The 13510-nt window shown below is 36.8% G+C and overlaps 1 protein-coding gene across 33 annotated transcripts in view; it reads right to left on the bottom strand.

Moving 5' to 3' along the window:
• Positions 1 to 13510, bottom strand: part of shot (dystonin-like protein short stop) — a 375697-nt gene that overhangs the window by 22160 nt on the left and 340027 nt on the right. For 27 of the 33 annotated variants that reach the window (XM_076129018.1, XM_076129022.1, XM_076129023.1 and 24 more), the window contains 21 exons: positions 13245 to 13364; positions 12838 to 13035; positions 12362 to 12525; positions 11888 to 11987; positions 11377 to 11562; positions 10894 to 11012; positions 10387 to 10545; positions 9659 to 9890; positions 9054 to 9242; positions 8419 to 8573; positions 7397 to 7408; positions 6211 to 6436; positions 5364 to 5496; positions 4475 to 4598; positions 3902 to 4022; positions 3423 to 3580; positions 2829 to 2980; positions 2240 to 2480; positions 1761 to 1856; positions 1172 to 1354; positions 435 to 594 (listed from right to left, as the gene is read on the bottom strand). In XM_076129018.1, the coding sequence (XP_075985133.1) occupies positions 435 to 594; positions 1172 to 1354; positions 1761 to 1856; positions 2240 to 2480; positions 2829 to 2980; positions 3423 to 3580; positions 3902 to 4022; positions 4475 to 4598; positions 5364 to 5496; positions 6211 to 6436; positions 7397 to 7408; positions 8419 to 8573; positions 9054 to 9242; positions 9659 to 9890; positions 10387 to 10545; positions 10894 to 11012; positions 11377 to 11562; positions 11888 to 11987; positions 12362 to 12525; positions 12838 to 13035; positions 13245 to 13364 (3228 nt within the window). The remainder of the gene's footprint in view (positions 1 to 434; positions 595 to 1171; positions 1355 to 1760; positions 1857 to 2239; positions 2481 to 2828; positions 2981 to 3422; positions 3581 to 3901; positions 4023 to 4474; positions 4599 to 5363; positions 5497 to 6210; positions 6437 to 7396; positions 7409 to 8418; positions 8574 to 9053; positions 9243 to 9658; positions 9891 to 10386; positions 10546 to 10893; positions 11013 to 11376; positions 11563 to 11887; positions 11988 to 12361; positions 12526 to 12837; positions 13036 to 13244; positions 13365 to 13510) is intronic. The other 6 variants (XM_076129038.1, XM_076129037.1, XM_076129036.1 and 3 more) reach the window with 2 other exon arrangements.

Below are 13510 nucleotides of genomic sequence, written 5' to 3'. Positions count from 1 at the left end.
AACTTCTTGTCATATGATTAATAATATAATATTTGATTTTTAATATTATTTTTGACTCAAATGTAAATGAAATGAAAAATTAAAAATAAAACAAAGGAAGTTTGTACAGATCGTACCAAGTGACGTTCTCTGGTCTCTTCCCTATGGGAAAAAGGTGTGTCTTTATGTATGTAAATACTTTCGACTGCCTCCGTGGCGCAGTGGTTTAGGTCACCACGCCGATACCACTGCAACGGGAGGTCGTGGGTTCGATTCCGACACGGAGCAATTATTTGTGCGATCCACAAATAATTGTTTCGGGTCTGGTTGTGCTTTGTGTCCGTTGTATGTATGTTTGTAAAAGTCCCCGCGACACAAGAGCAATTCTTAGTGCGAGAGTTGTCTTTTCAAAAATAAAGAATACCTAAAAAAAATGAATATAGATATGTATTTACCTTATGTTGTTCAATGAGCGCCATGACAGTGTCGAGGTCGCCGTGCACGGGCGAGTCGGCGGACAGTTCCTTCAGCTGCTTCTTGAGCCAGTCGAGCAGCGCCGACATGGCGTCCTTGAACTGACCGGAGTACAGCAACGCTTCTTCTAGCTTGCGTTGTCTGAGGAAAGAAGGGAAAATTTAATATTGAAAATATATGAAATGCTGCTGTTACGTATGCATTTTTAACCGATTTAAAAAAAAGGAGGACGTTCTCATTTCGACTGTATTTTTTCTTTCTGTTTGTTACCTTATACTTTTTTACCGGGTGGACCGATTTTGATGATTATTTTTTATACTGTGTTATAAGTATTTCAACTTTTTTAAAATCTTTTGGTTATCGAGCTTGTTGCCCCTTTCGGAGATGTGGAAGTAATAGGTATTTCTAGTTGTCATACTAAGTTACTTGTAGAAAATTTGATTGCCCAGTTTCGTAATCAATATCAGCTTCTGTATTCTATAAGAAGAGTGAATAAAAATGTGGTAGCTTTGATTTTTTTTAAATACATCAAACTAATAAGAATTAATATTGTACATTACAAATTTGGGATCGCTTTAGTAAAAAAAAAATATCGTTGAAATATATTTACGGCAATTTCTTGACAAAAAAACTCAGAAACAAAATGTTATCCGACGCGGGAATCGAACCCTCCCTTTGCGCGTCAGTCTAAACTACCTAAGGCAAAGTTCAAACGTACCTATCAACAGCCTTAGAGCAGACAGTGGTCCATTTAGTCTTCATATCAGCCATCATGGTCTTGAGCGTGTTCTCGTCGCTCTTGGGCGCCTTGTCCTTCAGCTGCTTGCCGGTCTTCATCGTCTGGTCGTACACTGGCTGTTTAGCGGCTAACGCCTTTTGGAACTCACGGTGTTTTGTTAACCTAGAGAAGAAAAAGAGGTATAATTTATTACAAATGACTTTTTTTTTATTTCTTTGGGATATATTTTGTTTTAGTTACTGATAAAATGCTTTGTTAAAATCAAAGGATCCAAAAATAGAGTCTTTATTTAATTATTTCTATTATTATTTACATAAGAATATTTACAAATTACTATTATATATACAAAATCTAAAACGAAAAAAAAAGTTCGATATATATAAAATGTAGTGACACATAAGTAATAATAATAGAAATTGGTTCGAATATTAATAAGTCGTTTGAAAATTACTAATTAAGGTATTTTTTTGTTTCTTTTGTTAAAGAAAATAACTAATCTACAGGCAATATAGAGGCATTTTTTTACATAGTGGGGTCAACAGTCAATTACGGAACTGCTGAATCTTACCTCTGTTTGATCTTCTCGGGGTCGTTGACCGTGGCCTCGGAGTTCAGTTCATCCAACTGTTCCTCAGTGTCGTTGAGCCAGTTCATCAAGTTGTTCCTGAATACATAATTATTATTAATATCAAGTTAAACAACTTTTATAAAAACTATTAATTGATAATAGTCATTTCAGATCTATTGTAGCAAAAGAGAACACATCATCGATATCCTTAATCAAATTTAAATGATTAAAAATATGAAACAGCAGATTTATCGTATACAATTTGCCAAATTGGTAGTTCATTAAGTTATTTTAAACCATAAAGAAATAGTAAATGTATTTCAGACGTATGTAAAGTAGTAACTCGGAACCTAACCTAACCCTCGTTCAGACTCATACCTAGCAGTGGAAAACTGATATATTTACTTTAACTTCAAATTACAATACTTAAAATTGTTATGTGTATAAATATATCAAGAAACTAAAAATCTTGAACTTACCACATGTCATTAAACTCCTTAGCCTCTTTGAAGCCGTGGTCCAATGCCCTGGTCCTCTCGGCGGCTTTCGACACGACCCTCTCCCAGCGGTGCTGCACGGAGACCAGCAGGTTCTTGATGAGGATCACGTCCTGCTTCTGACTGAAGTACTTGAGGTGAGTGCCCTTCTTGTCCAGGTGGAGCATCGTCTCCCGGTGCGTGGCGACCTCCTTTTGGAACGACTTGTGTTCCTCGATTTGAACTGTTGGAGAAATAAAAATAATTGTGTGATTTGATTCGATTGATCAAATTGCCATTGTTGAAGTGTTTTCTTTGAAAATATCCATGTATTTATGAGGGTAACTTTAGTGTATTTACAAATTGTGAGTTGTATTTACCTGCAATATGCACTACAAAAAAGAAAATACTTATGTTTTATTTAGCGAAAAGAAAATAAAAAAAAATCTTTTCAGCCATTGTCAATTTAAATTTATTACCCTTTCTGAAACAAATACGTGACGATTTTATATGATTCTATTCGGCATACTAGAAAACTCAATCAAGAAGTCTACGCAATAACAAATAATAAGTAAAAGTATCTGAAACTTACTGAGCAACGTCTCCATGACCCTGGAGACTGGTTTGGCGGAGGTCAGCGTCTTCTCAGCGCTGGTGAGCCAGTCGACGAACGCTTGCAGCGCGTCGTGGAACTCCGTCGCTTCCTTCAGAGCTATCTCCAGCTTGATCTTCTTGTCTGACGCCCTGAGACAGAAGAATTATATTAGAATGCAGAAGAAAAGTATGTAAGAAATACAATTTTTCCATTAAAAATCGTTATTTCTGAGGCGTAAATACTCCATCGTTCCGTGAAGAGTGTACTGTAAAATTTAATTTATTTTAATTGAACTGCTTCTGTGGTTTGGGGTTAGAGTAGATGACTTCAGATCACGACGTCTTGTGTTCGATTTCCGGGTTAGGCAAATTATTTTTTGAAATATTTCACTTATAATACAATAGCTAATCTGATAGTAGCCCGAAGGTTGCTCACGTGCCAGATATATGGCAATAGCCCTATTACATGGGACTAACATTGTAAATGGCGAAATATTAGTGTAGTTTATACATCACAGTCTATAACTTCGGGTACAAAAGACGTGATGAACATAATTTTAACCCGTATCATAATTAATAATGATATAATTACCTGGCGGTGACGTTGTCCCATCTGGACTTCAAGTTCTTAAGGTTATGGTGCAACTGTGACGTGGGGTTGGGCTTGTCCTGACGCTTCAGGTACTCCTGGCCTTGCTGCAGTACTGCTTCTACCTTGGGACGGTTGGCTTCGATCTCGTTGTATACCTCCTGTGGAAAGAGGGGGAGAATGAGCGAAAAAAAAAGAGTGCGAGGAGACTGAGTGAAAGAGACAGTGTACCTTTCTTATTACTTTCCAATATTACTTTTATTTTATTCACAGTGATTTTGTAATTTTGCTGAAATTCTGATTTAGTATCCACTATCGTAATCAATCGTTATTCGAATTAAAATAATAAAGATCACTAAAATAAGGTTAATTTTACTTTTATCATAATCTTTCTCTCACACATTCATCTAATCAGACATGTTTTAAACCGAATTCTGTGAAGATATTTTCTCAAACAGTCAATGAAATACTTAATAACTTACCATGAACCGCTCGAGTTGTTCAGTGGCGGTCTCGGGCAGTCCTCCAACGGGCTTGGAAGCGGCGATCACGCTGTCAACTTCGGACAACCAGCTCAATAGATCACCAATTTCAGCGTTGAAGCTAAGAGGAAGACACATAACATTGAATAAACATGTTAAACTCTATAGTTCGAAGAGTTTGAAGTAGATACTATATGATAATTTAGTTTGTATCTGTTTCAAATCATACAATAACTGCCGCAAGGTTACTTTTTAATTATTATGTTTTAAAATGATCAGAATATTTCAAGATTAAATTCACTTATTAAATCGAAACTATCTGTATTTAACTCGTTAACTTAAAATTGCCAAAAATTTAAGAAATGTTGCAGATAAAATATTTGCTTTATTCTTTAAAGTATATCGATACATTTTCTTTACTTAACCGTTTTTTAAAGTCTCCAGCCTGCACTTAGCTACCATAATGTTCTCCAGGCCAAACTCCATACTCGTTTTGGAAGGATACTGTTGCCCAGCAGTGGGCCAGTAAGAATATTTTGTTTATAAATGGTTATCATCACGACATTATCTTACCTCTGAGCCTCTCTAAGCGCGTCCTCGAGCTCCGTCTGCCTGTCACGAGCCTTCTGTTGCAGTTCACGCCATTTCCTGTTCAATGTCGCTAACTTCTCCGCTGTTTCGCCCGCTTCGTCCGTACCTATACAACATAAAACAGTATTTGAGAAAATAATGCTAGTTTGAGGCAAAAGTTCTATTTCCTTTATAGGACATTAAATGATTAAAAGTTGATTAAGTAATTATTTCGATTACTTTTGTTAGGACATATATAAAGCTGTAAGCGTTATTTGCTTTCTATGTTTCAGAAGTTTTAATAATTTATTAGTTACTTATTGTTTTAATTAATCGTTTTAGAAAAATTCTTTGTCACATAATGTTTTATGAAGATATACAAAATTTATTGACGTTATCTTTCATTTACCGATCACGATTTAGTATAACTTTAATATAGATCGAATAACTAAGTTTAATATTTACGTAATATATTGTACTAGCTGACCCGCGCAACTTCGCTTGCGTCACCTAAGAGAATGGGTCAAAATTTTCCCCGTTTTTGTAACATTTTTCGTTGCTACTCCGCTCCTAATGACCGTAGCGTGATGTTATATAGCCTATAGCCTTCCTCGATAAATGGGCTATCTAACACTGAAATAATTTTTCAAATCGGACCAGTAGTTCATGAGATTAGCGCGTTCAAACAAACAATCAAACAAACTCTTCAGCTTTATTATATTAGTATAGATTTGAATTAATTTCACCTTCAAATATAACTTGTTTGTGAAGTTGTGTGAGTGACTTTACACTGTACACCTAACCACCGTAAAGTCACTTTACAAATAACAGTAAAGTGACTTTACACGTATCGTAAACTAACGTGTTACAAAAGCGTTTTGCGTGCACATACCCGTACCGTGCTGAACGATCTGCGCGCCGGCGTCGTTGAGAGTATCGACGCTGGCTTGATGGGCCGCGATGTCGTTCACTAACACCTTCAGCTTGGCCAGTTCTACTTCCAGGATCTGAGGGTCGCCGGCCACCTGGGGACATAAGAAATTGGATTTCTTTAAGAGTGCTTAGACAATTGTTTGTATGAAGTTTTGTAGGTATAATAGTATATGTACGTGTTAGGGTGTTTGAAAAAATGGTCTTTATTATTGTATTTTATTGCGTGAAAACGCATTGGATGTTTATTCTTTGCAAAATGTTTGCCTCAACATAAATACAGGTCTTATACTCATATTTCAAACAGAGGTCTTTTTTTTACTTAATATTAGATCACCAATCTAAAATGAAATATATTCCAAAACATTTGCGTAAGTAAATTGGTAAAGTAAAATTTATAGAACCCTGCAAGTTTAGTTTCGAAGTAATACAGTAAGCTTTACTCAACCACGGAATCGAACCTGGTACATAGTGACCAGTAGCCTCATGTATTTATTTTAAATACCTAGATACATATTTTTTTTACTTTTCGAAGTTATGTGTGTATTAAAAATAATTATCACATGCTCCAACGGTGAAGGAAAACATCGTGAGGAAACCTTGCATGCCTACAATTTGTTTAAAACATTTATTGAGGGCATGCAAAGTCCCCAACCCGCACTTGGCCAGCGTGGTGGACTCAAGGCCTAACCCCTCCCTCATTACGGGAGGAGACACTTGCCCAGTGGGACATTAAAGGGTTAAATTTATTATTTTTATAGATACATATTAAAATTTTTATAATCAAAATTCATATTTCATCAACTTACCGGTCTCAACGAGTCCAGCGTATCACTAGTATGTTGAATCCAGCTGAGCAGTTCTTGCAACGCATGTTGCAGTTGTCCGAGCCTCAGGAGCGCTCTCTCCAGCTGCTGTTGCCTCTCCACCATTCCTCGCAGTAGCGCCGACCAGCGAGAGTTGACCTTCGTGAGAGGCGCCTTGATCGTAGCTGCTTGCTCCGATGATGTACGTTCTGTCAGCTCTTGGGCTTGCCTGGAGAGGGTAGGAGGTTATAAAAAGAGTGACTGAGAGGGCTGTAGTGGTGTTGAAAATAGGGAGTATGGTCTAAAAGATTTTATAGGAAGTTTGAAAAGTGTTTATATAGTTCTTAGTCGAGTTGCATGATGATCTTCTTCTATTATAGGGGAGTTATTGTGCATGTTTTTTTAGTAAATGGCAATAAACATGAACATGCATTTTACTTTGGATTGCTTGAAGTTTTCAGTGTTAATTACTAGCCGTGGTCGAAATCAAAGCAAAAATTAGATAATTTCGGAAAGTTACTTAACTTTAGATTCACGATAATAAATGTTTGCAATCTATCTACTACTTGTTAAAAGCTATCATATTTTTTACAGATTTTCTAAACAGTAAAGGGAGTATGAAACACCACTACAAATTAGTTATATTTAACAAATAGATGCAGGACAATACACAAGACATAAACAACATATAACATGGCAGAGACAAAACAAACACATACAGGTCACTTTCAATGCTATAACAAAATTGCATTCTATTCATAGACGTTAAGGTCTAAAATGCAATGTCGATAGCAATGGAAGTTAAGACCTTAAAACATAAAATATCTCGTACTATCCACAAAAATAATAAATCCTATTTTGATTATATTTTTATCTGTTTCAATAAATCTAGTGGGATAAGCAACCTTAGCGCGGACACTTCCTCGATTGGTGCCCGCGAAGTGGTTGCTGTCCATGTTTTGGACAAAACGTAAATATTGAAACAAAAAAAGAAAAAATACGATATAACCAAAACAGTAACTATTATACGAGTAACAACACACAACACATTACCCTTTACAACGCAATCGGGTAAAAGCAACTACAGTACTATGTTCTACACACACACACACACACACAGGTACATAAGTACATAACAAAAAGGTACATATACACAAGCAAACACAGGATATATTGTAAAGTGTCTTGCCTCATCAAACTCCTTCGTTGTACAATCCAGGGTGGAAACGCACAGAAAAATATGTATATTAGTATTTGGAAATATACAAGGACTAATTTACTGTCAGAATCAGTCACATAATCTCAATTTCTTATTGCTTTGCAAACATTATAATTTCGACACATCGTTACAATTATCTGAAAATGATTTTGTTAGGTATTGTTATTTTAATTTAATTGAATTAAACTAAACCCTTCACAGATTATTTCTGTTTTCATTTAAGTAATTGAGTAATTCAAGTACTAAGTATGTCAATTCGTTTTTGGGAAATGCATATAAATCAGTATTTTAATAAATTTAATGGCTAACTCAATAAGTATATGAATGTAAAATAAAAAGTAAGTATTTAATGTGACGAATTCTCACAGCAAAGTTATAATTGGGGTTTATTTACGGGTATTACTGAAAAGGGTCTAAAATAGGGGAAAACCCATCACCGTATTAGAGAAAGTTTATAATAAGGGATAAAATAAACACCCAAAAATACTACTAGCTAAAGGTTTTAAAGCTTAGATATAAAATCGGGGACTATGCTACTGTTTGGTTTCACGTCCTCTTAGTATAAGAGAAGTAAAAAGGTATATACTTTTAGTATACAATAATTCTCAGTTATATATCTTTTGTGGTACATAAACCAGCAGTTTTAGGTACTAATGCTTCGATACACATAACAATATATTTGTGTTCAGGATTCGAACCCAATCATTTTATATATGGCAAACCAATTTACCCCCGAAACAAATATACTTTAACTTTTTTTAAACCAAGTAAAAATCCATAGCATTTTCACACCCAAAACTATCACTAACTTTTTATATTTCAATTCTCATCAAACAGCAAAGTTATCATATCAAAACGTTTAAAATAAAGTCCAAAAAATTCCATACCCAAAACCCCTAAAAGACTGAAAATAACCCCATACTTTTTCAAGCAATTTTTTTTTACCCCAATACCTAAAAACATTATATATTCTCATGCTATTTCGTACATACCTATTAAGTGCTTCGACTTTGACCATATGTGGGTCGACTTCTTGCTTGAAGCTGGCTAGTTGTGCGATCTGACGCTTGACGGCATCGATGTCGGAGCCCAGAGGACCCATGCGGGAGAACTTCTCCTCGGCCGAGTCGAGGAATTCTTGGAGATTCTAGAAATATAAAGAAGGTTAGCATGGGTAATGCTGATGTTGTGTAAGACTTTTTTAGTGTGTCGTGTTGAGGGTATTTGAAATTATGCGTTTAGAAAGATAATACGATGTCAATAAAAACAAAGTTATTTTTACCATTCAAGAAGGGTTGACAATACTTTTAATAATATGTTTTCAATATTGACGAAAATTTACTAAACTTCAAAATAATCATTTCTTGTTCAAATTGTCAGCTAAAAAAAATACATCAAAGCACTAAAAAAACATTAAAAATACTTGCGTATTCTTGCTACGGAACAACAGATTACTATCGAGAATTAATTTATTCCTCATATAAATGGAAAAAGTCCAATAGTACTTCATCCAACCCGGGAATCGAACCCTCATGGTTAACAGTATATTACATTACCGTTCAGGCTTCTACCATTTTTGGGGTACATTACTTTACATATGTACATTCTTTTGTCTCTCGTATCTCACCTGTAAAGTGTCATGGAACTCCATAGCCTTCTCCATGGCATCGATGAGGTTCTCCTCCCTCCTGGCGTAGAGCGCGGTGATGTTGTCCCACGCGTTGTCCAGGTCCTCCATGTGCTTCTTCACCTCGGGCTTGTCGGGCTCGCCGCAGAGCGACATGAGCGTCGAGCCGGTCTTGCGGACTTTCTCAACCTGGGTTCAGAAGGGGTGTGTTGATGAATAAGTATTTTTAGTGTGATTTAATAAAGATTCGATTGCTGTCAATTGTTAATATTTTGGAAATAAATAGATTAAACTTTTACAAAATACTTTTGCATGTTTTTAATTTTCATGAAAAGCGAGTTTCTTGAAAAACCTAGTTTGGTATTTGGGGGAAATTTGATATAAAATAATATTTTGAGCATCTTTAATTCATAAATACAGTCTAGGTTATCATTTTTACTCATATATTTAACGAAACACCATTGCTGAATGCAGCTTAAAATTAAATATTAAGGAGGAAGTCTTTAACTAGCAGTGAGACGACATAGGAAATAGCAGAAATTTACTATTAAAAAAAACTCTAAGGTGCCTAGTTCAGTAATCAAAAATTTCAATCAAATTCTCACCTCAGGTTTAGTCTGATCGATCTCATTCCTGATCTCCTGCAGCACGAGCTGTTGTTCCTGTATATCAGCGGGTTGAGCCGCGGGCGGGGCCTGGGCAGTGAGCGTGTCTTCCAGCTCCCCGAGCTGCGCCATGACGGCGTTGAGCTGCTGCCAGAAGCGACGAGCCACCTCCAGCGTGCTGTCCAACGAGTTGCCGCGGTCGCTGCTCGCGCGCTGTACCTCGCCCCATATTCTATAATACATACATATATAAAATCACGCCTTTTTCCCCATAGAGGCAGTTAGACAAGTTTTCTAAAAGAGTAATTAGGTTTAAAGTACTCTAGGTTGACTACTAAACGTACGATAAAATGAGTTTAAACTTATGCGTTGAATACGAATGACACGTACGTATACGTAATTATTATACGCATAAAAATAATAATGTCCTCCTAGCCAATATACAGCGGTCAGTTTCATTGAAACTTGCCATCTGTGCAGGACTTTGTTTATAACGGCACAGTGTGCGCACAATACATATGTAGGTATACTCTCTGTTCCTTTACTCTCATAGTCCGGTGGAACGGCTAAACCGACGACCAGAGAGAGGTCAGGCGTAGGAACGATAGCTTTACGTGCTCTCTGAGGCACGGAGATCTGCGACCTCAACTTCCTGACTCAATCTCTGAGAATTTTTGTAGCAGAAAACTCATGTATTACATTATTTTTGTTATAAGTATTATACTAACTTGCTAAGTTTATCGAGCTTGTTCCTAATGTCCCGGACGGCGGGGTCGCTCTTGTTAGCCTTGCTGATGACGTCAGAGGCGGCTCGCTGGACTGCGTTATATGCCTCTTGACGTTTCTCCAGGTCTTCCACTAACGCGTTGTTCTCCTCGATTTGGTCTCTGTTCAAGGCAATATATGGATTAGTATTTATGAAAAACTCTATAGACACGGATTTCTTAAGTGTTATTTCCCAGCTAATTTTGGAGCGTGGTATAGAAATACACAGATGTACGTAGCGTTGATTTTTTACCATTTTTATAGAAATTGAGAGAATTAGAGGTACTTCTAACGTTAGATAATGGTATCTTTACTATTATTTTATATTTTACTATGAATTAAATTACCAACGTTAAGTTATCGTGAACTAGAGGATCTGTAACTTCTTTTTCTAAACATAGCAGAAATATTATGTTTAATTAATATAGGCATATTCTTTTGAAACGTGTTAGTTTAAAATGTTTACTCACTCAATCTTAGGTGGGTGTGCGGAGACAGGCTCAGCTCTTTGCAACTGATCAGCGGCGCCGTTCAGTGCGCGGAGCATGCCTTCCAACTTGTCGGAGAATTGAGACGATTCTTGTAGAGCCTGCGAGAACAAAATATAGTTAGATATATTTAAATACAATGACATCCGAAACAGTGACAGTCGCAAACTGTGTGTAAAAGTAAATTGTAGTTTAACACTAAATTTAATTAAATATTACAGTTAAGAAATAACCCTTTAGATAACATTCTTTGACTGATCAAAAGAGGTTCATACCTCTCTTTAAACACCCGATTCTAGGCTACCTTAAAATCGGGTACGTAGAAAACATTTTTCGTCCAATCTTTAAAATCTTGTAAGATAACATAATGTGGCTCGTTTTGAATTATAAATGTAGTGGGCAATTAATCGTGGCTATTGGATGGTGTATTTAAGTAATAGTAATGTTTTTTTTCAATAATGTTACCTGCTCCAACTCCTGCTGCCGTTGCCTCAGCTCAGCTCTGAGCGCGTTGTACCTCTCACAGTCGGTGTCGACGATGTCCTGCACCTTGGCCGCGTCGTCGTCGCCCGTGAGCTTGGCCAGCGCCTCGCCCGTCTTCACCAGCTTGTCCACTAGGGGCTTGTGGTTGCTTATTGATTGTTGCAGCATCTGTACATAGGTAAATAAAAGTTATATTATAATATGGTCACAAAAAAAAGTTTCATAAAAATATACGCAATACGGGTTGTATTTCTTTGTCACTTGTATAAAATGTAGAAAGTGTAAATATTTTAAGAGCAAAATGAAATTTAGATCCATAGGTCAAACAGGTACAAACACACAGGTAAATAATAAATAAGTACTTTTTTAAAAGCTGTACTTTTTAAAAATGGAAAACACCCAAAATTAATTTAATTTTGTTAGATTTAAGTAGTCGAATTATGTGCAAATAGACACTATAATCAATGTGTTAAGGTTAAAAATGGTACATTACCTCATTTTTGTCTTGCTGCTGAACGATTTGCTCAGGTCTGAGCGCGGGCATGGCCAGCATCTGGATCTGTTTCTCCATGTCGTCCAGCCACGAGGACAAGCTGAAAACACATTATTATATTAATACACACTCACAATCTGAAAACACTGAGTATATATCGGAGAAAAGGCTATGAGTTTTTGTTAGTTTTATTCACAAGTGACTGTCAATGATCAATAGAAGTATTTTATCAGGCCCATTGAGATGATCGCATCTTTCACCTTAACGAATGAGACTTCGACAGATTTCGCCCTGTCATGTGTTCTGGCTTAGGCACGTCAGCTCAAAATAGTAGTCCCAAAGACATGACAGTTAAACATCTTTCAAATTCCATGTGATAACTATTACTTATATACTCGGATATTTTGTAACCTAAATAAGGACAGAATTTACGATTTTATGCAGTGTCGTGAAGATCGTGTTATGTTATCTTACCCGTGGTGCGTGTCAGCGAAATGTTCAGCTAGCGGCAGTGCTTGTTCGAGCGCGGCGAGTCTGGCGGCGCTGAGGTGGCCCACCTCCTCCATGGTCTCCTTCAGCTCCTCGCTGCGGTCGCGGATTACTGCTGTTTCTTCTGAAGACTGGCACTCACGAAGGACCTGGACAAATATAATTTGTAACATTAAGACGAATATTCTAGTATGTTTTACTTGTTTTCAAATTACGTGTGGAATATTTTGTTTAGGAGACAAAGTTAGAAAAATTACTAGGTTAAATCAAATAAGGAAAAGACTCAAATTTGTGACTAAGCGAAATTTTGCTAAACTTCAAATAGTATTGAGGCAAATAATTGTTCCTAAATACTTTTTATAACTATGTAACAAATTGTGACCCACGAAATTCAACTTAAAATACGATCGGTGCCACAAATTGATTCTCAAACATACTGTTCAATCAATTATTCAACCGACCTTCTTAGCCTGACTGAGCAGGTCTCGAACCCGCACCCTCTGCGCAGCGACGTCGTCACTGAGCGGTCTCTGTTGGTTCAGTTGTCGGCGCACGGTGTTGGCGTCGGCGGCGGGCGGCTCCGCGGCGCGAAGCACTGCGTCCACTCCACGCAGCCATTCTAAGACTTCTTCCATGTCGCCTACTACTTCGAGAGAACGCTGTAGAAGAAAATATATTGGTTAATATCTTTGAAGGTAATTTAAAACATGTTTTCTCATGAAATCAGAATATAATTAAAACTTTGACGGATCTGAAGAAATTGATTAAGAATTTTTCAAATCTGACCAGTAGTTCCTGAGATAAGCGCGTTCAAACAAACAAACTAACAAATTCTTCAGCTTTATAATATTAGTATAGATAATGTTACCTTCTTGCTGAGTAGTAACCTCTCAGCCTTGCGCTGCACTTGTTCAGCGATGGCGTCGAAGCGACGGTTGTCGCGCGTCACGATACTCTCGATGTAAGTGGCGCCCTCCCCAGGTGAGATCTAAGAACAAAATTACATTTATTAATTGCAATTTCTTATGTAGAAAGTGATATATGTAGAGTAAAGTGAATAGAGTTAGACGAAAACCAGTTTTATATCTCCAACAAAAAATACGCACATTTTTTATTCCACCGTAATAAATGAAT

The sequence above is a fragment of the Anticarsia gemmatalis genome, chromosome 22 (genome assembly GCF_050436995.1).
Source record: "Anticarsia gemmatalis isolate Benzon Research Colony breed Stoneville strain chromosome 22, ilAntGemm2 primary, whole genome shotgun sequence".
Taxonomy (NCBI): domain Eukaryota; kingdom Metazoa; phylum Arthropoda; class Insecta; order Lepidoptera; family Erebidae; genus Anticarsia; species Anticarsia gemmatalis.
This window is presented reverse-complemented; position numbering and strand designations above follow the sequence as displayed.